The sequence below is a fragment of the Oncorhynchus nerka genome, linkage group LG6 (assembly GCF_034236695.1).
Source record: "Oncorhynchus nerka isolate Pitt River linkage group LG6, Oner_Uvic_2.0, whole genome shotgun sequence".
Classification (NCBI taxonomy): Eukaryota; Metazoa; Chordata; class Actinopteri; order Salmoniformes; family Salmonidae; genus Oncorhynchus; species Oncorhynchus nerka.
In genome coordinates this window covers 88,856,436-88,880,812 of record NC_088401.1, presented here as the reverse complement: position 1 = coordinate 88,880,812, position 24,377 = coordinate 88,856,436, and the positions used below count along the sequence as shown (strand labels likewise).

Genomic DNA, 24,377 nt, shown 5'->3' with positions numbered 1-24,377 from the left:
AGGTCTACCACACCTGTTGTATTCAGCATTTCACTGTAAGGTCTACTACACCTGTTGTATTCAGCATTTCACTGTAAGGTCTACTACACCTGTTGTATTCAGCATTTCACTCTAAGGTCTACTACACCTGTTGTATTCAGCATTTCACTGTAAGGTCTGCTACACCTATTGTATTCAGCATTTCACTGTGAGGTCTACCACACCTGTTGTATTCAGCATTTCACTGTGAGGTCTACTACACCTGTTGTATTCAGCATTTCACTGTGAGGTCTACTACACCTGTTGTATTCAGCATTTCACTGTGAGGTCTACTACACCTGTTGTATTCAGCATTTCACTGTAAGGTCTACTACACCTGTTGTATTCAGCATTTCACTGTAAGGTCTACTACACCTGTAAGGTCTACTACACCTGTAAGGTCTACTACACCTGTAAGGTCTACTACACCTGTCAGGTCTACTACACCTGTCAGGTCTACTACACCTGTCAGGTCTACTACACCTGTAAGGTCTACTACACCTGTAAGGTCTACCACACCTGTTGTATTCAGCATTTCACTGTAAGGTCTACTACACCTGTTGTATTCAGCATTTCACTCTAAGGTCTACTACACCTGTTGTATTCAGCATTTCACTGTAAGGTCTACTACACCTGTTGTATTCAGCATTTCACTGTAAGGTCTACTACACCTGTCAGGTCTACTACACCTGTCAGGTCTACTACACCTGTAAGGTCTACTACACCTGTAAGGTCTACTACACCTGTAAGGTCTACTACACCTGTTGTAGTCAGCATTTGACTGTAAGGTCTACCACACCTGTTGTATTCAGCATTTCACTGTAAGGTCTACTACACCTGTTGTATTCAGCATTTGACTGTAAGGTCTACTACACCTGTTGTATTCAGCATTTGACTGTAAGGTATACTACACCTGTTGTATTCAGCATTTCACTGTAAGGTCTACTACACCTGTTGTATTCAGCATTTGACTGTAAGGTCTACTACACCTGTTGTATTCAGCATTTCACTGTAAGGTCTACTACACCTGTAAGGTCTACTACACCTGTAAGGTCTACTACACCTGTTGTATTCAGCATTTGACTGTAAGGTCTGCTACACCTGTTGTATTCAGCATTTCACTGTAAGGTCTACTACACCTGTTGTATTCACATTTCACCTGTAAGGTCTACTACACCTGTTGTCTACTACACCTGTCAGGTCTACTACACCTGTCAGGTCTACTACACCTGTAAGGTCTACTACACCTGTAAGGTCTACTACACCTGTAAGGTCTACTACACCTGTTGTATTCAGCATTTCACTGTAAGGTCTACCACACCTGTTGTATTCAGCATTTCACTGTAAGGTCTACTACACCTGTTGTATTCAGCATTTCACTGTAAGGTCTACTACACCTGTTGTATTCAGCATTTCACTGTAAGGTCTACTACACCTGTTGTATTCAGCATTTCACTGTAAGGTCTACTACACCTGTTGTATTCAGCATTTCACTGTAAGGTCTACTACACCTGTTGTATTCAGCATTTCACTGTAAGGTCTACTACACCTGTTGTATTCAGCATTTCACTGTGAGGTCTACTACACCTGTTGTATTCAGCATTTCACTGTGAGGTCTACTACACCTGTTGTATTCAGCATTTCACTGTGAGGTCTACTACACCTGTTGTATTCAGCATTTCACTGTGAGGTCTACTACACCTGTTGTATTCAGCATTTCACTGTAAGGTCTACTACACTTGTTGTATTCAGCATTTCACTGTGAGGTCTACCACACCTGTTGTATTCAGCATTTCACTGTAAGGTCTACTACACCTGTTGTATTCAGCATTTCACTGTAAGGTCTACTACACCTGTTGTATTCAGCATTTCACTCTAAGGTCTACTACACCTGTTGTATTCAGCATTTCACTGTAAGGTCTGCCACACCTATTGTATTCAGCATTTCACTGTGAGGTCTACCACACCTGTTGTATTCAGCATTTCACTGTGAGGTCTACTACACCTGTTGTATTCAACATTTCACTGTGAGGTCTACTACACCTGTTGTATTCAGCATTTCACTGTGAGGTCTACTACACCTGTTGTATTCAGCATTTCACTGTAAGGTCTACTACACCTGTTGTATTCAGCATTTCACTGTAAGGTCTACTACACCTGTAAGGTCTACTACACCTGTACGGTCTACTACACCTGTAAGGTCTACTACACCTGTCAGGTCTACTACACCTGTCAGGTCTACTACACCTGTCAGGTCTACTACACCTGTAAGGTCTACTACACCTGTAAGGTCTACTACACCTGTAAGGTCTACTACACCTGTTGTAGTCAGCATTTGACTGTAAGGTCTACCACACCTGTTGTATTCAGCATTTCACTGTAAGGTCTACTACACCTGTTGTATTCAGCATTTCACTGTAAGGTCTACTACACCTGTTGTATTCAGCATTTCACTGTAAGGTCTACTACACCTGTTGTATTCAGCATTTCACTGTAAGGTCTACTACACCTGTTGTATTCAGCATTTCACTGTAAGGTCTACTACACCTGTTGTATTCAGCATTTCACTGTAAGGTCTACTACACCTGTTGTATTCAGCATTTCACTGTAAGGTCTACTGTTGTATTCAGCATTTCACTGTGAGGTCTACTACACCTGTTGTATTCAGCATTTCACTGTGAGGTCTACTACACCTGTTGTATTCAGCATTTCACTGTGAGGTCTACTACACCTGTTGTATTCAGCATTTCACTGTGAGGTCTACTACACCTGTTGTATTCAGCATTTCACTGTAAGGTCTACTACACTTGTTGTATTCAGCATTTCACTGTGAGGTCTACCACACCTGTTGTATTCAGCATTTCACTGTAAGGTCTACTACACCTGTTGTATTCAGCATTTCACTGTAAGGTCTACTACACCTGTTGTATTCAGCATTTCACTCTAAGGTCTACTACACCTGTTGTATTCAGCATTTCACTGTAAGGTCTACTACACCTGTTGTATTCAGCATTTCACTGTAAGGTCTACTGTTGTATTCAGCATTTCACTGTGAGGTCTACTACACCTGTTGTATTCAGCATTTCACTGTGAGGTCTACTACACCTGTTGTATTCAGCATTTCACTGTGAGGTCTACTACACCTGTTGTATTCAGCATTTCACTGTAAGGTCTACTACACCTGTTGTATTCAGCATTTCACTGTAAGGTCTACTACACCTGTAAGGTCTATTCACCTGTACGGTCTCACACCTGTAAGGTCTACTACACCTGTCAGGTCTACTACACCTGTCAGGTCTACTACACCTGTCAGGTCTACTACACCTGTTGTATCTACTACACCTGTAAGGTCTACTACTGTAAGGTCTACTACACCTGTTGTAGTCAGCATTTGACTGTAGGTCTACCACACCTGTTGTATTCAGCATTTCACTGTAAGGTCTACTACACCTGTTGTATTCAGCATTTCACTGTAAGGTCTACTACACCTGTTGTATTCAGCATTTCACTGTAAGGTCTACTACACCTGTTGTATTCAGCATTTCACTGTAAGGTCTACTACACCTGTTGTATTCAGCATTTCACTGTAAGGTCTACTACACCTGTTGTATTCAGCATTTCACTGTAAGGTCTACTACACCTGTTGTATTCAGCATTTCACTGTAAGGTCTACTGTTGTATTCAGCATTTCACTGTGAGGTCTACTACCCCTGTTGTATTCAGCATTTCACTGTGAGGTCTACTACACCTGTTGTATTCAGCATTTCACTGTGAGGTCTAATACACCTGTTGTATTCAGCATTTCACTGTGAGGTCTACCACACCTGTTGTATTCAGCATTTCACTGTAAGGTCTACTACACCTGTTGTATTCAGCATTTCACTGTAGGTCTACTACACCTGTTGTATTCAGCATTTCACTCTAAGGTCTACTACACCTGTTGTATTCAGCATTTCACTGTAAGGTCTGCTACACCTATTGTATTCAGCATTTCACTGTGAGGTCTACCACACCTGTTGTATTCAGCATTTCACTGTGAGGTCTACTACACCTGTTGTATTCAGCATTTCACTGTGAGGTCTACTACACCTGTTGTATTCAGCATTTCACTGTGAGGTCTACTACACCTGTTGTATTCAGCATTTCACTGTAAGGTCTACTACACCTGTTGTATTCAGCATTTCACTGTAAGGTCTACTACACCTGTAAGGTCTACTACACCTGTAAGGTCTACTACACCTGTAAGGTCTACTACACCTGTCAGGTCTACTACACCTGTCAGGTCTACTACACCTGTCAGGTCTACTACACCTGTCAGGTCTACTACACCTGTAAGGTCTACTACACCTGTAAGGTCTACTGTTGTATTCAGCATCTGATTTGATCCCTTCATTGTCTTACCTCTTCCTTTTACAACCAATAAATATATATGTTTTGACCATGACAGTTTAAAATCTAAGCTAACAACAAGTCATTTAGTCTCCTCAACTTGTTCAACAGCCACACCATTAATTTACAAAATTCAGCTGAGGTCTGGGATTTAGGCTACCTACAGCATCACTCTGTATTTCTGCAATATTCTGAAGACAAACAGTGGGACTGCATCTATCTACACACCACAGATACACACCCACACACACCAACAAACACGCCGCACACACATACACCACATACGCCACAAACAGAGCGTGTGAGAGCACACAGCAAAACCAGTCCCCCTGAATGATAAAGTAGCCAAGCGAGGGAGAGCAGGAGTGCTGACGAGAGCAGAACAATCCTTCATTTTATTCAGTGTCCTCTAAAGCTTTCTGACACATGAGCTTGTCATATTTCTCTTGTCCTCCATTCCTTCTCCTTTCTTTCTCCTCCTCTTCCTCCTCCTCCTCCTCCTGTCCTCCTCTCTGTCTCTTCTTGTAAAGACCTGGGTAGAGCTGAGTGTTGCATTATGGGAGGTGGATCTGACTATTGCTGGCTAATTAGCGTGACAAAGAGTGGGTGTCTCGTCAGGATGAGACAGAGAATTGGAACATTACCACACCAGGTATGATATGGAACACGTTGGGAGAATTAGAACACAACACCAGATACGATATGGAACACGTTGGGAGAATTAGAACACAACACCAGATATGATATGGAACACGTTGGGAGAATTAGAACACAACACCAGGTACGATATGGAACACGTTGGGAGAATTAGAACACAACACCAGGTACGATATGGAACACGTTGGGAGAATTGGAACATTACCACACCAGGTATGATATAGAACACGTTGGGAGAATTAGAACACAACACCAGATATGATATGGAACACGTTGGGAGAATTAGAACACAACACCAGGTACGATATGGAACACGTTGGGAGAATTAGAACACAACACCAGGTACGATATGGAACACGTTAGGAGAATTAGAACACAACACCAGGTATGATATGGAACACGTTGGGAGAATTAGAACACAACACCAGATACGATATGGAACACGTTGGGAGAATTAGAACACAACACCAGATATGATATGGAACACGGGAGAATTGGATATGAGGAACACGTTGGGAGAATTAGAACACAACACCAGATATGATATGGAACACGTTGGGAGAATTAGAACACAACACCAGATATGATAGAGAACACGTTGGGAGAATTAGAACACAACACCAGATATGATAGAGAACACGTTGGGAGAATTAGAACACAACACCAGGTACGATATGGAACACGTTGGGAGAATTAGAACACAACACCAGGTATGATATGGAACACGTTGGGAGAATTAGAACACAACACCAGGTACGATATGGAACACGTTGGGAGAATTAGAACACAACACCAGATATGATATGGAACACTTTGGGAGAATTAGAACACAACACCAGATATGATATGGAACACGTTGGTAGAATTAGAACACAACACCAGGTATGATATGGAACACGTTGGGAGAATTAGAACACAACACCAGATATGATATGGAACACTTTGGGAGAATTAGAACACAACACCAGATATGACACGGAACACGTTGGGAGAATTAGAACACAACACCAGATATGATATGGAACACGTTGGGAGAATTAGAACACAACACCAGGTACGATATGGAACACGTTGGGAGAATTAGAACACAACACCAGATATGATATGGAACACGTTGGGAGAATTAGAACACAACACCAGGTACGATATGGAACACGTTGGGAGAATTAGAACACAACACACTAGATATTCTACAGATGGCGTCAGGGATAAGGACAAAGCGGCACCTGTTGAAGTGTAATTAGCTCAACACAGACACATTGATGAGTCACGGAGACTGAGGCACCAAAAGCAATGCTGGGTTTGAGCTCCCCTGATGCTCTCTGTTCACAATGCTACTTGCTAAGATTAGATAGGCTAACTGTAAACAGAGATAGTTTGTCACTGAAACAATCAAAAAGTCAATACTTAACAGTCAAATCCACCAGTGCCGAGTGACACAGGCCCGAAGAATGACTGAGTAACACACAGTGCTAGTCTGCTAATATTAGATACTGTTCAGACTTTTAAAGGTGATATATAGTTATGGACATGCTCCGGTACTCTGTGACATCTTCCCGTTTTGGGCTGGATGTGTCATGGTTATAGACATGCTCCGGTACTCTGTGACATATTCCCGTTTTGGTCTGGATGTGTCCTGATTAAAGACATGCTCCGGTACTCTGTGACATCTTCCCGTTTTGGGCTGGATGTGTCCTGATTAAAGACATGCTCCGGTACTCTGTGACATCTTCCCGTTTTGGGCTGGATGTGTCCTGATTAAAGACATGCTCCGGTACTCTGTGACATCTTCCCGTTTTGGGCTGGATGTGTCCTGATTAAAGACATGCTCCGGTACTCTGTGACATCTTCCCGTTTTGGGCTGGATGTGTCATGGTTATAGACATGCTCCGGTACTCTGTGACATCTTCCCGTTTTGATCTGGGTGTGTCATGGTTATAGACATGCTCCGGTACTCTGTGACATCTTCCCGTTTTGGGCTGGATGTGTCCTGATTAAAGACATGCTCCGGTACTCTGTGACATCTTCCCGTTTTGGGCTGGATGTGTCATGGTTATAGACATGCTCCGGTACTCAGTGACATCTTCCCGTTTTGGGCTGGATGTGTCCTGATTAAAGACATGCTCCGGTACTCTGTGACATCTTCCCGTTTTGGGATGGATGTGTCCTGATTAAAGACATGCTCCGGTACTCTGTGACATCTTCCCGTTTTGGGCTGGATGTGTCATGGTTAAAGACATGCTCCGGTACTCTGTGACATCTTCCCGTTTTGGGCTGGATGTGTCCTGATTAAAGACATGCTCCGGTACTCTGTGACATCTTCCCGTTTTGGGTTGGATATGTCAATGTGTACATACATACATGCAGAATCTCTGAGGAAAATGTATGTCTTGACTAAATTAGCAATGAAATCATTAGTTTGAAGGCAACTGTTTCCTGGAAGTTTTTTCTGTGCTGTTTCCTTTCCAGTGGGCCAGCCCCTTAGCAATTTGAGTTCCAGCCAATGAGATTCAGCTCCTTGACATTTTATTTTTATTAGGTTCTCTTTTAGTCCTTATTTGGACTAATCTTTCAAGAATCCTTAAACATTAAAATACAATTTATAATACAATCACGTTTTCACATATAAACACATAATAAACTAACACCAGATATTCCAATTTATTATATTTAAATGGCCCTAAAGTATAAAGTATTATTTGAATTTACATTTTGAAAGGTTTCTGGTTTGTTCAGATAAATTGAATACTGTCGTGAATAGAGTTTGGCCGTTTTAAATGGTGTACAGTGTGAAATAAAATAAAATAAGCTTGTTTTTTTCCCCAATTATCTTGTTGATAGATGACCCGACCAAGAACATGACAACAACAGAAAAACCATATCTCCACCTTAAAACAATCATTGCTGCTTTGTTCTGTCCAATCTGCAGCCTCCTAATCTCACTTGCTGTTGCATTTCCCCAGACCACAGAACAGTAGTTCACCTGACTCCCAATTAATGCTTGGGTTGTTTGCTTAATATTCTTTCCCGCTAAATAATTAATGATCCTTCTGATCATGCATGCAGTTTTAATGTTGTTGTTGTTTTTGAGACGACCATGATAAGCAGTTGTCTAGCTGCAGCCCTAGTAGTTTGGTTTCTGACACTTCTTCAATTTGTACTCCTCCCATACTTAATTGTATCCCATGTTGTGTTGGCCTTTTCCTGGTGGAACAGACCAGCATAACCTTGGTTTTCTTGGTGTTTAAAACAAGTTTTTTCCGGCAAACCGACTCCCTGAAATGTCCCAGATCTACTTGTAGTGATTGTTGCACCAAGACCGATTGTCTTGCTGTATAAATTGTAGTATCATCTGCAAATATATTAGCTTGAGTTTCAGATAAGGCATAAGGAAGGTCGTTGGTATATATTAAGTAAAGAAGGGTTCCAAGGCAGCTGCCCTGCGGTATTCCACAATTTAACACATGAGGGGAAGAAAACTACCCATAGATATAGGTGGACTGTTTCCTGTCAGTTAGATATAAATGTACCCAATTCAATGCTACCTCCTCAAACCCATAATGCAATCGTTTTGTCAAAATGATTTTGTGATCCACTAAATCAAATTTGAGTGACAGCTATCAATAATCACACACAGCAGAGAGCAAAAATCCCCGTCATTTGCATGAAGAGATGGCGTAGAAAAAGAGGACGGGCTGCCTTCGAATAAACCCCACCCCCCCTGCCTTCCGTTCTTCTAGCTAACGTGCAATCATTAGAAAATAAAATCGACGACCTACGAGGAAGATTAAACTACCAACGGGACATTAAAAACTGTAATATCTTATGCTTCATCGTGGCTGAACAACACCATATCAACATACAGCTGGCTGGTTATACGCTGTATCGGCAGGATAGAACAGCGGCGTCTGGTAAGACGAGGTAAGACAGGGTAGAACAGCGGCGTCTGGTAAGACGAGGTAAGACAGGGTAGAACAGCGGCGTCTGGTAAGACGAGGTAAGACAGGATAGAACAGCGGCGTCTGATAAGACAAGGTAAGACAGGATAGAACAGCGGCGTCTGGTAAGACAAGGTAAGACAGGGTAGAACAGCGGCGTCTGGTAAGACAAGGTAAGACAGGATAGAACAGCGGCGTCTGGTAAGACAAGGTAAGACAGGATAGAACAGCGGCGTCTGGTAAGACAAGGTAAGACAGGATAGAACAGCGGCGTCTGGTAAGACAAGGTAAGACAGGGTAGAACAGCGGCGTCTGGTAAGACAAGGTAAGACAGGATAGAACAGCGGCGTCTGGTAAGACAAGGTAAGACAGGGTAGAACAGCGGCGTCTGGTAAGACAAGGTAAGACAGGATAGAACAGCGTCTGTCAAGGTAAGACAAGGTAAGACAGGATAGAACAGCGGCGTCTGGTAAGACAAGGTAAGACAGGGTAGAACAGCGGCGTCTGGTAAGACAAGGTAAGACAGGATAGAACAGCGGCGTCTGGTAAGACAAGGTAAGACAGGATAGAACAGCGGCGTCTGGTAAGACAGGGGGCAGCAGACTAATGCTTATATGTAATCAACAGCTGGTGATATCTGAGGAAGTGTCGAGGTTTTGCTCGCCTGAGGTAGAGTATCTCATGATAAGCTGTAGACCACACTATCTACCTAGAGAGTTTTCATCTGTATTTTGAATCGTACTACACCAATTGAATCGTACCACACCGGCTCCAACACTCGTCGGATGTGGCAGGGCTTGCAAACCATTACAAACTACAAAGGGAAACACAGCCGAGAGCTGCCCAGTGACACGAGCCTACCAGACAAGCTAAACTACTTCTTTGCTCGGTTCGAGGCAAATTACACTGAAACATGTATGAGAGCACGAGCTGTTCCAGACGACTGTGTGATCACGCTTTCCGCAGTCGATGTGAGTAAGACCTTTAAACAGGCCAAGATTCACAGACAGATTACCAGGACGTGTACTGCAAGCATGCGCTGACCAACTGGCAAGTGTCTTCACTGACATTTTCAACCTCTCCCTGTCTGTCTGTAATACCAACATGTTTTAAGCAGACCACCATAGTCCCTGTGCCCAAAAACACTAAGGTGACCTGCCTAATTGACTACCGACCCATAGCACTCACGTCTGTAGCCATGAAGTGCTTTGAAAGGCTGGTCGTGGCTCACATCAACACCATTATCCCAGAAACTCTAGAGCCACTCAAATTTTTAAACCACCCTAACAAATCCACATATGATGCATGAATCTCTATTGCACTCAACACTGTCCTTTCACACCTGGACAAAAGGACCACCTATGTGAGAATGCTATTCATTGACTACAGCTCCGAGTTCAACACCATAGTGCCCTCAACACTCATCAATAAGCTAAGGACCCTGGGACTAAACACCTCCCTCTGCAACTCGATCCTGTACTTCCTGACGGGTTGCCCCCAGGTGGTGAGGATAGGTAGCAACACATCAGCCACGCTGATCCTCAACACAGGGTCTACTCAGGGGTGCGTGCTCAGTCCCCTCCTGTTCTCCCTGTTCACTCATGACTGCATGGCCAGACATGACTCCAACACCATCATACATTTTGCCAATGACACAATAGTGGTAGGCCTGATCACCAAGAACGGCGAGACAGCCTATATGGAGGAGGTCATAGACTTGGCCGTGTGGTGCCAGGATAATAACCTCTTCCTCAACGTGATCAAGAAAAAGCTGATGATTGTGGACTACAGGAAAAAGATGACCGAGCACGCCTCCATTCTCATCGACGGGCTGTAGTGGAGCGGGTCGAGAGCTTTAAGTTCCTTGGTGTCCACATCACCAACAAACTATCCAAGTACACCCAGACAGCTGTGAAGAGGGCACGACAAAACCTTTTCCCCCTCAGGAGACTGAAAAGATTTGGCATGGGTCCTCAGATCCTCAAAAGATTCTACAGCTGCACCATCGAGATCATCCTGACCCGTTGCATCACCACCTGGTATGACAACTGCTCGGCCTCTGACCGCATGGTACTACAGAGGGTAGTGCGAACGGCCCAGTACATCACTGTGGTCAAGCATTCATGCCATCCAGGACCTCTATACCAGGCTCCCCAGACTATTTGCTTTGTGCCACTGGTCTATGTATAGTCACTAATAACCAGGTGCAAAGACTCCAGCCACCCTAGTCGTAGACTGTTCTTCTCTCTGCTTCCGCACGGCAAGCGGTACCGGAGCACCAAGTCTAGGTCCAAGAGGCTCCTAACAGCTTCTACCCCCAAGCCGCACATTGACTCTGTACTGGTACCCTCTGTTTATAGTCTCGCTATTGTTATTTTACTGCTGCTCTTTAATTACTTGTTACTTTTATTTCTTATTATCATTCGTATTTTTTAAACTACATTGTTGGTTAGGAGCTTGTCAGTAAGCATTTCACTGTAAGGTCTACTACACCTGTTGTATTCGGCGCATGTGACTAATAAAATTTGATTTGAGTTGATATGTGCACTTTTGTGATGTAGTAGACAATTTTCGAGGACCTCTTTTGGCTCGTGAGCACTACTTCCAGAATTACCTGACTTAACTTACTTAATTACCTTAATTACCTTACACTTATCTTACTTAATTACCTTAATTACCTTAATTATCGTACACCTACCTTACTTAATTACTTTAATTACCTTACACTTATCTTACTTAATTATCTTAATTACCTTAATTACCTTACACTTATCTTACTTAATTACCTTAATTACCTTACACTTATCTTACTTAATTACCTTAATTACCTTACACTTACCTTACTTAGAAAAGTACAGGAGAATCTCTATAAGCCCAATAAGTGTGATTGTGATATTGTCTGCCTTTGCTTATCACTGGAATTAAGAAGTAGAGGCAGAAGAGTAGCAGGATGTCAGATCCTTTTCTCTTTTTTCACTGTCAGAATAGACCAATAAGATACAGACCACGTCTTGACGATTAATACCGGTGAGTATACCACCCGTTAACTTATAACTGGAGTTAACAGAGCCACCTTTGGTTATTCTCAGATCCCGTTCATCCTCTATTCCTCATCCCATTTTATCGGAAGTAGTTTATTCTCCGTTAGTCAGCTCCTCTACACACCTTAAGAGAGGACAGACACACCTTAAGGGAGGACAGACACACCTTAAGGGAGGACAGACACACCTTAAGGGAGGACAGACACACCTTAAGAGAGGACAGACACACCGTAAGGGAGGACAGACACACCTTAAGGGAGGACAGACACACCTTAAGGGAGGACAGACACACCGTAAGGGAGGACAGACACACCTTAAGGGAGGACAGACACACCTTAAGGGAGGACAGACACACCTTAAGGGAGGACAGACACACTTTAAGGGAGGACAGACACACCTTAAGGGAGGACAGACACACCTTAAGAAGAGACAGAGCATATTTGTGTGTGTGTGTGTGTTTTTATTTTATTTTATTTCACCTTTATTTAACCAGGTAGGCTCGCAGTGGTGGGTGGTATAAGGTGCTTAAGTAACAAAACGGATGGCACTGTGATAAACTGCATCCAGTTTGCTGAGTAGAGTGTTGGAGGCTATTTTCCAAATGACATCGCCGAAGTCGAGGATCGGTAGGATAGTCAGTTTTACGAGGGTAAGTTTGGCGGCATGAGTGAAGGAGGCTTTGTTGCGAAATAGAAAGCCGATTCCAGATTTGATTTTGGATTGGAGATGTTTGATATGAGGCTGGAAGGAGAGTTTACAGTCTAGCCAGACACCTAGGTATTTATAGTTATCCACATATTCTAGTTCGGAACCATCCAGGGTGGTGATGTGTGTGTGTGTGTGTGTGTGTGTGTGTGTGTGTGTGTGTGTGTGTGTGTGTGTGTGTGTGTGTGTGTGTGTGTGTGTGTGTGTGTGTGTGTGTGTGTGTGTGTGTGTGTGTGTGTGTGTGTGAAAGAGAGACATAACCTGATATATAGAAAATATGTTTCACTGTTGCTGTCTCTGTTTCTCTCTCTCTCTCTCTCTCTCTCTCTCTTCTATTCAATTCAAGGGGCTTTATTGGCATGGGAAACATGTGTTAACATTGCCAAAGTAAGTGAGGTAGATAATATACAAAAGTGAAATAAACAATAAAAATTAACAGTAAACATGACACATACAGAAGTTTCAAAACAAAGACATTACAAATGTCATATTATACATATATATATATATATACAGTGTTGTAACAATGTACAAATGGTTAAAGTACACAAGGGAAAATAAATAAGCATATATATGGGTTGTATTTACAATGGTGTTTGTTCTTCACTGGTTGCCCTTTTCTTATGGCAACACAAATCTTGCTGCTGTGATGGCACACTGTGGAATTTCACCCAGTAGATATGGAAGTTTATCAAAATGTTTTCGAATTCTTTGTGGATCTGTGTAATCTGAGGGAAATTATGTATCTCTAATATGGTCATGCGTTGGACAGGAGGTTAGGAAGTGCAGCTCAGTTTCCACCTCATTTTGTGGGCAGTGTGCACATAGCCTGTCTTCTCTTGAGAGCCAGGTCTGTCTACGGCGGCCTTTCTCAATAGCAAGGCTATGCTCACTGAGTCTGTACATAGTCAAAGTTTGGGTCAGTCACAGTGGACAGGTATTCTGCCACTGTGTACTCTCTGTTTAGGGCCAAATAGCATTCTAGTTTGCTCTGTTTTTTTTGTTAATTCTTTCCAAAGTGTCAAGTAATTATCTTCTTGTTTTCTCATGATTTGGTTGGGTCTAATTGTGCTGCCGTCCTGGGGCTCTGGGGTGTGTTTGGGTTTGCTTAGGGGACTCTTCTCCAGGTTCAACTCTCTGTAGGTGATGGCTTTGTTATGGAAGGTTTGGGAATCGCTGCCTTTTAGTTGGTTGTAGAATTTAACAGCTCTTTTCTGGATTTTGATCATTAGTGGGTATCGGCCTAATTCTGCTCTGCAGGCATTATTTGGTTTTCCACGTTGTACACGAAGGATATTTTTGCAAAATTCTGTATGCAGAGTCTCAATTTAGTGTTTGTCCCATTTTGTGAAGTGTTGGTTGATGAGCGGACCCCAGACCTCACAACCGTAAATGGCAATGGACTCTATGACTGATTCAAGTATTTTTAGCCAGATCCTAATTGGGATGTTGAAATGTATGTTTCTTTTGATGGCATAGAATGCCCTTCTTGCCTTGTCTCTCAGATCGTTCACAGCTTTGTGGAAGTTACCTGTGGCGCTGATCTTTAGGCCAAGGTATGTATCGTTTTTTGTGTGCTCTAGGGCAACGGTGTCTAGATGGAATTTGTATTTGTGGTCCTGGCGACTGGACCTTTTTTGGAACACCATTATTTTGGTCCTACTGAGATTTACTGTCAGGGCCCAGGTCTGAAAGAATCTGTGCAGAAGATCTAGGTGATGCTGTAGGCCCTCCTTGGTTGGTGAGAGAAGCATCAGATCATCAGCAAACAATAGACATTTGACTTCAGATTCTAGCAGGTTGAGACCGGGTGCTGTAGACTTTTCTAGTGCCCGCGCCAATTCGTTGATATATATGTTGAAGAGGGTGGGGCTTAAGCTGCATCCCTGTCTCACCCCACGACCCTGTGTGAAGAAATGTGTTTGTTTTTTGCCAATTTTAACCGCACACATGTTGTTTGTGTACATGGACTTTATAATGTCGTATGTTTTACCCCCAACACCACTTTCCATCAATTTGTATAGCAGAACCCTCATGCCAAATTGAGTCGAAGGCTTTTTTTAAATCAACAAAGCATAAGAAGACTTTGATGATGTTAAAGAGTTTTAGTATAGTATATCTCTCTCTCTCTCTCTCTGACATTACAGGCTACAACACTATCTCTCTTTCTTTTTTTCGCTATCTCTTTCTCTCTCACTCTCTCTTTTTCTCTCCCTCCACACCTCTCTGATTCAGAGGGGTTGGGTTGAAAAAGGTCACCCTCCTCGCGGGTTTCTCTTCTGCCCTCAAACCATCACGTCAAAGTACAGCCAGTCAAACAGTCAGCCAGCCAGTCAGTCAGCCAGCCAGTCGCTCAGTTAGACAGTCAATCAGTCAGCCAGCCAGCCAGCCAGCCAGCCAGCCAGGCAGTCTGTCAGCCAGTCAGTCAGTCAACCAGTCAACCCATCAGCTAGTCAGCCAACCAGACAGACAGTCAGCCAGTCAGCCAGCCAGTCAGCCAGCCAGCCAGCCAGCCAGTCATTCGCTCAGTTAGACAGTCAATCAGTCAGCCAATCAGTTAGTCCAGCCAATCAGTCAGTCAGTCCAGTCAGTCCAGTCAGCCAACCAGTCAGTCAGTCAGTCAGTCCTGTACTTTACCAGTACACTCAGCAGTAGTCTACACTTGGTCCTGGTCAGTCCCTGGATGGGAGTCCCCTGCTGGAAGTGGTGTTGGAGGGTCAGTAGGAGGCACTCTTTCCTCTGGTCTAAAAAAAATATCCCAATGCCCCAGGACACTGCCCTGTGTAGGGTGCCGTCTTTCGGTTGGGACTTTAAAAGGGTGTCCTGACTCTCTGGTCAAGATCCCATGGCATTTATCGTAAGAGTAGGGGTGTTAACCCCGGTGTCCTGCCTAAATTCCCAATCTGGCCCTCAAACCATCACGGTCACCTAATAATCCCCCGTTTACGATTGGCTCATTCATTCCCCCTCCTCTCCCCTGTAACTATTCCCCAGGTCGTTGCTGTAAATGAGAATGTGTTCTCAGTCAGCTTTACCTGGTAAAATAATGGATAAATTAAAAATTCAAAAAATTACCCTTGTTTCATTCTGAAGCTCATATTAATAAAATAAACTGTGAGAGTTTGACGACAAGGAGTATCAGTCACATCATGTAGAACGTCGCTGATAACTGTCCCAACAAATAACTGACAACTGCAGAGAATGACATACAGAATGGCAATCTGCTTGTCAAACTCTAACCATCACCACGGTTCATAGAGACCACCGTAGAGAATGATTTCCGGACAGAATGTTAATTTGCGTTTACAATACTTATTACAATGTAACAAAATGGTGATTTGTACATGGGAACCTGTAACGATGGGAGGGTGACTCATACGGGTTCGTATGGGTTTTCCTGTTAGATCCTTACCCTCTACCATTTACTGACTTCAAAATCAAAATCAAATCTAACTTTGTCACATGCGTCAAATACAACAGTGTAGATCTTAGCGTGAAATGCTTTAATTACAAGCCCTTAACTAACAGTGTAGATCTTACTGTGAAATGCTTTACTTACAAGCCCTTAACTAACAGTGTAGATCAAGAAGAGTTAAGAAAATGTTTACCAAATAAACTAAAGTAAAAAAAAAAAAGTAACACAATAAAATAACAATAACGAGGCTATATACAGGGGTCACCAAGTCAGTGTGGGGGGGTACAGGTCAGAGTTAATTTGTACATGTAGGTAGGGGTGAAGTGACTATGCATAGACAATAAACAGAGAGTAGCAGCAGTGTACAAAACAAATGGAGGGGGGAGGGGGGTGTCAGTGTAATAGTCCGCTGGCCATTTGTTCAGCAGTCTTATGGCTTGGGGGTGTAGAAGCTGTTAAGGAGCCTTTTGGACCTCAACTTGGCGCTCTGGTACTGCTTGCCGTGTTGTAGCAGAGAAAACAGTCTATGACTTGGGTGACTGGAGTCTCTGACAATTTTATGTGCTCTCCTCTGACACCGCCTATTATATAGGTCCTGGATGGCAGGACGCTTGGCACCAGTGATGTACTGGGCCGTTCGCTCTACCCTCTGTAGCGCCTTATGGTCAGATGACGAGCAGTTGCCATACCAGGCGGTGATGCAACCGGCCAGGATGTTGTTGATGGTGGAGCTGTATAACTTCTTCAGGATCTGGGGACCCATGCCAAATCTTTTCAGTCTCCTCATGACTCTATCTAACAGAGAGCCCTATGAGCCCTGGGGAATAGTGGGCCAACCATCTAACAGATTTAGAGCCCTATGAGCCCTGGGGAATAGTGGGCCAACCATCTAACAGACTTAGAGCCCTATGAGCACTGGGGAATAGTGGGCCAAACATCTAACAGACTTAGAGCGCTATGAGCCCTGGGGAATAGTGGGCGAAACATCTAATAGACTTAGAGCCCTATGAGTACTGGGGAATAGTGGGCCAACCATCTAACAGACTTAGAGCCCTATGAGCCCTGGGGAATAGTGGGCCAACCATCTAACAGACTTAGAGCCCTATGAGCCCTGGGGAATAGTGGGCCAACCATTTAACAGACTTAGAGCCCTATGAGCCCTGGGGAATAGTGGGCCAACCATTTAACAGACTTAGAGCCCTATGAGCCCTGGGGAATAGTGGGCCAACCATCTAATAGACTTAGAGCCCTATGAGCCCTGGGGAATAGTGGGCCAACCATCTAACAGACTTAGAGCGCTATGAGCCCTGGGGAATAGTGGGCCAACCATCTAACAGACTTAGAGCCCTATGAGCCCTGGGGAATAGTGGGCCAACCATCTAACAGACTTAGAGCCCTATGAGCCCTGGGGAATAGTGGGCGAAACATCTAATAGACTTAGAGCCCTATGAGTACTGGGGAATAGTGGGTCAAACATCTAACATATTTAGAGCCCTATGAGTACTGGGGAATAGTGGGCCAAACATCTAACAGACTTAGAGCCCTATGAGTCCTGGTCAAGAGTAAGGCATTAAATAGGGGGCCATTTGGAACACAAAGCCTTTAATGGATCCACCTTCGACAGTGCCTAAACTTAACAAACCTGTTGGTAGTCGCCCCAGATACATCTAACAACTCATAAACAACTCCTGTTCATGCAGAACCATAACAATCTAATTCATCAAATAGAAGTACGCCCGGTCACAGTGTCTGTTTGTTTGTGTGTGTGTGTGTGTGTGTGTGTGTGTGTGTGTGTGTGTGTGTGTGTGTGTGTGTGTGTGTGTGTGTGTGTGTGTGTGTGTGTGTGTGTGTGTGTGTGTGTGTGTGTGTGTGTGTGTGTGTGTTATATCAGGACTATTAGACTGGAGACTGTCAGTGTGTTGTATTAGAGACTATTAGACTGGAGACTTCTGTCAGTGTGTTGTATTAGAGACTATTAGACTGGAGACTGTCAGTGTGTTGTATTAGAGACTATTAGACTGGAGACTTCTGTCAGTGTGTTGTATTAGAGACTATTAGACTGGAGACTGTCAGTGTGTTATATCAGGACTATTAGACTGGAGACTTCTGTCAGTGTGTTGTATTAGAGACTATTAGACTGGAGACTGTCAGTGTGTTGTATTAGAGACTATTAGACTGGAGACTTCTGTCAGTGTGTTGTATTAGAGACTATTAGACTGGAGACTTCTGTCAGTGTGTTGTATTAGAGACTATTAGACTGGAGACTTCTGTCAGTGTGTTGTATTAGAGACTATTAGACTGGAGACTGTCAGTGTGTTATATCAGAGACTATTAGACTGGAGACTGTCAGTGTGTTGTATTAGAGACTGTTAGACTGGAGACTTCTGTCAGTGTGTTATATCAGGACTATTAGACTGGAGACTGTCAGTGTGTTGTATTAGAGACTATTAGACTGGAGACTTCTGTCAGTGTGTTATATCAGGACTATTAGACTGGAGACTGTCAGTGTGTTATATCAGGACTATTAGACTGGAGACTGTCAGTGTGTTGTATTAGAGACTATTAGACTGGAGACTTCTGTCAGTGTGTTGTATTAGAGACTATTAGACTGGAGACTGTCAGTGTGTTATATCAGGACTATTAGACTGGAGACTTCTGTCAGTGTGTTGTATTAGAGACTATTAGACTGGAGACTGTCAGTGTGTTGTATTAGAGACTATTAGACTGGAGACTTCTGGCAGTGTGTTATATCAGGACTATTAGACTGGAGACTGTCAGTGTGTTGTATTAGAGACTATTAGACTGGAGACTTCTGTCAGTGTGTTATATCAGGACTATTAGACTGGAGACTGTCAGTGTGTTATATCAGGACTATTAGACTGGAGACTGTCAGTGTGTTGTATTAGAGACTATTAGACTGGAGACTTCTGTCAGTGCGTTGTATTAGAGACTATTAGACTGGAGACTGCCAGTGTGTTATATCAGGACTATTAGACTGGAGACTGTCAGTGTGTTATATTAGAGACTATTAGACTGGAGACTGTCAGTGTGTTGTATTAGAGACTATTAGACTGGAGACTTCTGTCAGTGTGTTGTATTAGAGACTATTAGACTGGAGACTTCTGTCAGTGTGTTGTATTAGAGACTATTAGACTGGAGACTTCTGTCAGTGTGTTATATCAGGACTATTAGACTGGAGACTTCTGTCAGTGTGTTATATCAGGACTATTAGACTGGAGACTGTCAGTGTGTTGTATTAGAGACTATTAGACTGGAGACTTCTGTCAGTGTGTTGTATTAGAGACTATTGACTGGAAACTGTCAGTGTGTTGTATTAGAGACTATTAGACTGGAGACTTCTGTCAGTGTGTTATATCAGGACTATTAGACTGGAGACTGTCAGTGTGTTATATTAGAGACTATTAGACTGGAGACTGTCAGTGTGTTGTATTAGAGACTATTAGACTGGAGACTGTCAGTGTGTTATATTAGAGACTATTAGACTGGAGACTGTCAGTGTGTTATATCAGGACTATTAGACTGGAGACTTCTGTCAGTGTGTTGTATTAGAGACTATTAGACTGGAGACTGTCAGTGTGTTGTATTAGAGACTATTAGACTGGAGACTTCTGTCAGTGTGTTATATCAGGACTATTAGACTGGAGACTGTCAGTGTGTTATATTAGAGACTATTAGACTGGAGACTTCTGTCAGTGTGTTGTATTAGAGACTATTAGACTGGAGACTGTCAGTGTGTTATATCAGGACTATTAGACTGGAGACTGTCAGTGTGTTATATTAGAGACTATTAGACTGGAGACTGTCAGTGTGTTATATTAGAGACTATTAGACTGGAGACTGTCAGTGTGTTATATTAGAGACTATTAGACTGGAGACTGTCAGTGTGTTGTATTAGAGACTATTAGACTGGAGACTGTCAGTGTGTTGTATTAGAGACTATTAGTATGTTGTATAGTATGTTTTATAGTATGTGGTATAGTACGTGGTACAGTATATTGTATAGTACGTGGTATAGTAGGTGGTATAGTATATGATATAGTATATGGTATAGTACGTGGTACAGTATATTGTATAGTACGTGGTATAGAAGGTGGTATAGTATATGATATAGTATATGGTATAGTATATGGTATAGTATGTGGTATATTATATGGTATAGTATGTGGTATAGTATATGGTATAGCATGTGGTATAGTATATGATATAGTATGTGGTATAGTATATGGTATAGCATGTGGTATAGTATGTAGTATAGTATATGATATAGTATGTGGTATAGTATATTGTATAGTATATTGTATAGTATGTGGTATAGTATGTAGTATAGTATATGATATAGTATGTGGTATAGTATATGGTATAGCATGTGGTATAGTATGTAGTATAGTATATGATATAGTATGTGGTATAGTATGTGGTATAGTATGTAGTATAGTATATGATATAGTATATGGCATAGTAAGTCGCTCTGGATAAGAGCGTCTGTTAAATGACTTAAATGTAATGTAAATGTAATAGTATGTGGTACAGTACGTGGTATAGTATATGGTATAGTATGTTGTATAGTATATTGTACAGTATGTGGTATGGTATATTGTATAGTATATTGTATAGTACGTGGTACAGTATGTGGTATAGTATATTGTATAGTACGTGGTACAGTATGTGGTATAGTATATTGTATAGTATGTGGTACAGTATGTGGTATAGTATATTGTATAGTACGTGGTACAGTATGTGGTATAGTATATTGTATAGTACGTGGTATAGTATAGTGTATAGTACGTGGTATAGTACGTGGTATAGTATATTGTATAGTATATTGTATAGTATGTGGTATAGTATATTGTATAGTATATTGTATAGTATATTGTATAGTACGTGGTATAGTATGTGGTATAGTATATTGTATAGTACGTGGTATAGTATGTGGTATAGTATGTGGTATAGTATATTGTATAGTATATTGTATAGTACGTGGTATAGTATATTGTATAGTATGTGGTATAGTATATTGTATAGTATGTGGTACAGTATGTTGTATAGTATATTGTATAGTATGTGGTATAGTATATTGTATAGTACGTGGTATAGTATATTGTATAGTATATTGTATAGTATGTGGTATAGTACGTGGTATAGTATGTGGTATAGTATATTGTATAGTATGTGGTACAGTATGTGGTATAGTATATTGTATAGTATATTGTATAGTATGTGGTATAGTATATTGTACAGTATATTGTATAGTATGTGGTATAGTATGTGGTATAGTACGTGGTATAGTATGTGGTATAGTATATGGTATATTATATGGTATAGTATATTGTATAGTACGTGGTATAGTATATTGTATAGTACGTGGTATAGTATGTGGTATAGTACGTGGTATAGTATATTGTATAGTATATGCTATATTATATTGTATAGTACGTGGTATAGTATGTGGTATAGTATATGGTATATTATATGGTATAGTATATTGTATAGTACGTGGTATAGTATATTGTATAGTACGTGGTATAGTATGTGGTATAGTATATAGTATAGTATATGGTATAGTATATTGTATAGTATGTGGTATAGTATATTGTATAGTATATTGTATAGTATGTGGTATAGTATGTGGTATAGTATGTGGTATAGTATATTGTATAGTATGTGGTATAGTATATTGTATAGTATGTGGTATAGTATGTGGTATAGTACGTGGTATAGTATGTGGTATAGTACGTGGTATAGTATATTGTATAGTATATGGTATAGTATATTGTATAGTATATTGTATAGTATATTGTATAGTATGTGGTATAGTATATTGTATAGTATATTGTATAGTATATTGTATAGTATGTGGTATAGTATATTGTATAGTATATTGTATAGTACGTGGTATAGTATATTGTATAGTACGTGGTATAGTATATTGTATAGTATATTGTATAGTATATTGTATAGTACGTGGTATAGTATATTGTATAGTACGTGGTACAGTATGTGGTATAGTATATTGTATAGTACGTGGTATAGTATGTGGTATAGTATATTGTATAGTACGTGGTATAGTACGTGGTATAGTATATTGTATAGTATATTGTATAGTACGTTGTACAGTATGTGGTATAGTATATTGTATAGTACGTGGTATAGTATGTGGTATAGTATATTGTATAGTACGTGGTATAGTATGTGGTATAGTATATTGTATAGTATATTGTATAGTACGTGGTATAGTATGTGGTATAGTATATTGTATAGTATATTTTATAGTATGTGGTATAGTATATTGTACAGTATATTGTATAGTACGTGGTACAGTATGTGGTATAGTATATTGTATAGTATATTGTATAGTACGTGGTATAGTATGTGGTATAGTATATTGTATAGTACGTGGTACAGTATGTGGTATAGTATATTCTATAGTACGTGGTACAGTATGTGGTATAGTATATTGTATAGTATATTGTATAGTACGTGGTATAGTATGTGGTATAGTATATTCTATAGTACGTGGTATAGTACGTGGTATAGTATGTGGTATAGTATATTGTATAGTATATTGTATAGTACGTGGTATAGTATGTGGTATAGTATATTCTATAGTACGTGGTACAGTATGTGGTATAGTATATTGTATAGTATATTGTATAGTACGTGGTATAGTATGTGGTATAGTATATTGTATAGTACGTGGTACAGTATATTGTATAGTATATTGTATAGTACGTGGTATAGTATGTGGTATAGTATATTCTATAGTACGTGGTACAGTATGTGGTATAGTATATTCTATAGTACGTGGTATAGTATGTGGTATAGTATATTGTATAGTATATTTTATAGTATGTGGTATAGTATATTCTATAGTACGTGGTACAGTATGTGGTATAGTATATTCTATAGTACGTGGTATAGTATGTGGTATAGTATATTGTATAGTATATTTTATAGTATGTGGTATAGTATATTGTATAGTATATTTTATAGTATGTGGTACAGTATATTGTATAGTATATTGTATAGTATATTTTATAGTATGTGGTACAGTATATTGTATAGTATATTGTATAGTATATTTTATAGTATGTGGTACAGTATGTGGTATAGTATATTGTATAGTATATTGTATAGTATATTTTATAGTATGTGGTATAGTATATTGTATAGTATATTTTATAGTATGTGGTACAGTATATTGTATAGTATATTCTATAGTACGTGGTATAGTATGTGGTATAGTATATTGTATAGTATATTTTATAGTATGTGGTATAGTATATTTTATAGTATATTGTATAGTATATTTTATAGTATGTGGTACAGTATATGGTATAGTATATTTTATAGTATGTGGTATAGTATGTGGTATAGTATATTGTATAGTATATTTTATAGTATATTGTATAGTATATTTTATAGTATATTTTATAGTATATTGTATAGTATATTTTATAGTATGTGGTACAGTATGTGGTATAGTATATTGTATAGTATATTGTATAGTATATTTTATAGTATGTGGTACAGTATGTGGTATAGTATATTGTATAGTATGTGGTATAGTATATTGTATAGTATATTTTATAGTATATTGTATAGTATATTTTATAGTATATTTTATAGTATATTTTATAGTATATTGTATAGTATATTTTATAGTATATTGTATAGTATATTGTATAGTATATTTTATAGTATATCGTATAGTATATTTTATAGTATGTGGTACAGTATGTGGTATAGTATATTTTATAGTATATTTTATAGTATATTGTATAGTATATTTTATAGTATGTGGTATAGTATATTTTATAGTATATTTTATAGTATATTGTATAGTATATTTTATAGTATGTGGTACAGTATGCTGAACATGTGAAGAAAAACAATAAAAATAAAAATTCTAGGAACATTCCTGTCAAAGTGGTTCTATTGATCACTATATAATAAAGGTTGACTTTAACGATTCATTTTGAGAAGTTTATGTTCAAAAAAGTTCAGCAAATATTTTGTAGTGAAGAAATGGGAAATCACCAAAGTTAGTGGGAATTAAGAGAGAGGGAGAGTAAGAGTGACAGAGAACATGGTATAGATGGCCAGGAGAGACATAGGGGGCAGATGACAGAGATCAAGAGAGGAGAGAGAGAGTAAAAGAGACAGAAAGCTTAAAATAATAAGATATCGTTGTAG

General features: G+C 40.3%; 1 protein-coding gene across 1 annotated transcript in view; it reads right to left on the bottom strand.

The window, feature by feature from the left end:
- The window catches only part of LOC135572086 (dynein heavy chain-like), a gene marked incomplete at its 5' end in the record, with an annotated part of 38,408 nt that extends 14,534 nt beyond the window's left edge, over positions 1–23,874 (bottom strand). The window contains 4 exons of the mRNA XM_065019101.1: positions 20,718–20,917; positions 20,996–21,596; positions 21,918–22,520; positions 23,094–23,874. Of these exons, the coding sequence (XP_064875173.1) occupies positions 20,718–20,917; positions 20,996–21,596; positions 21,918–22,520; positions 23,094–23,874 (2,185 nt within the window). The remainder of the gene's footprint in view (positions 1–20,717; positions 20,918–20,995; positions 21,597–21,917; positions 22,521–23,093) is intronic.
- Positions 23,875–24,377: the final 503 nt, after the last annotated feature.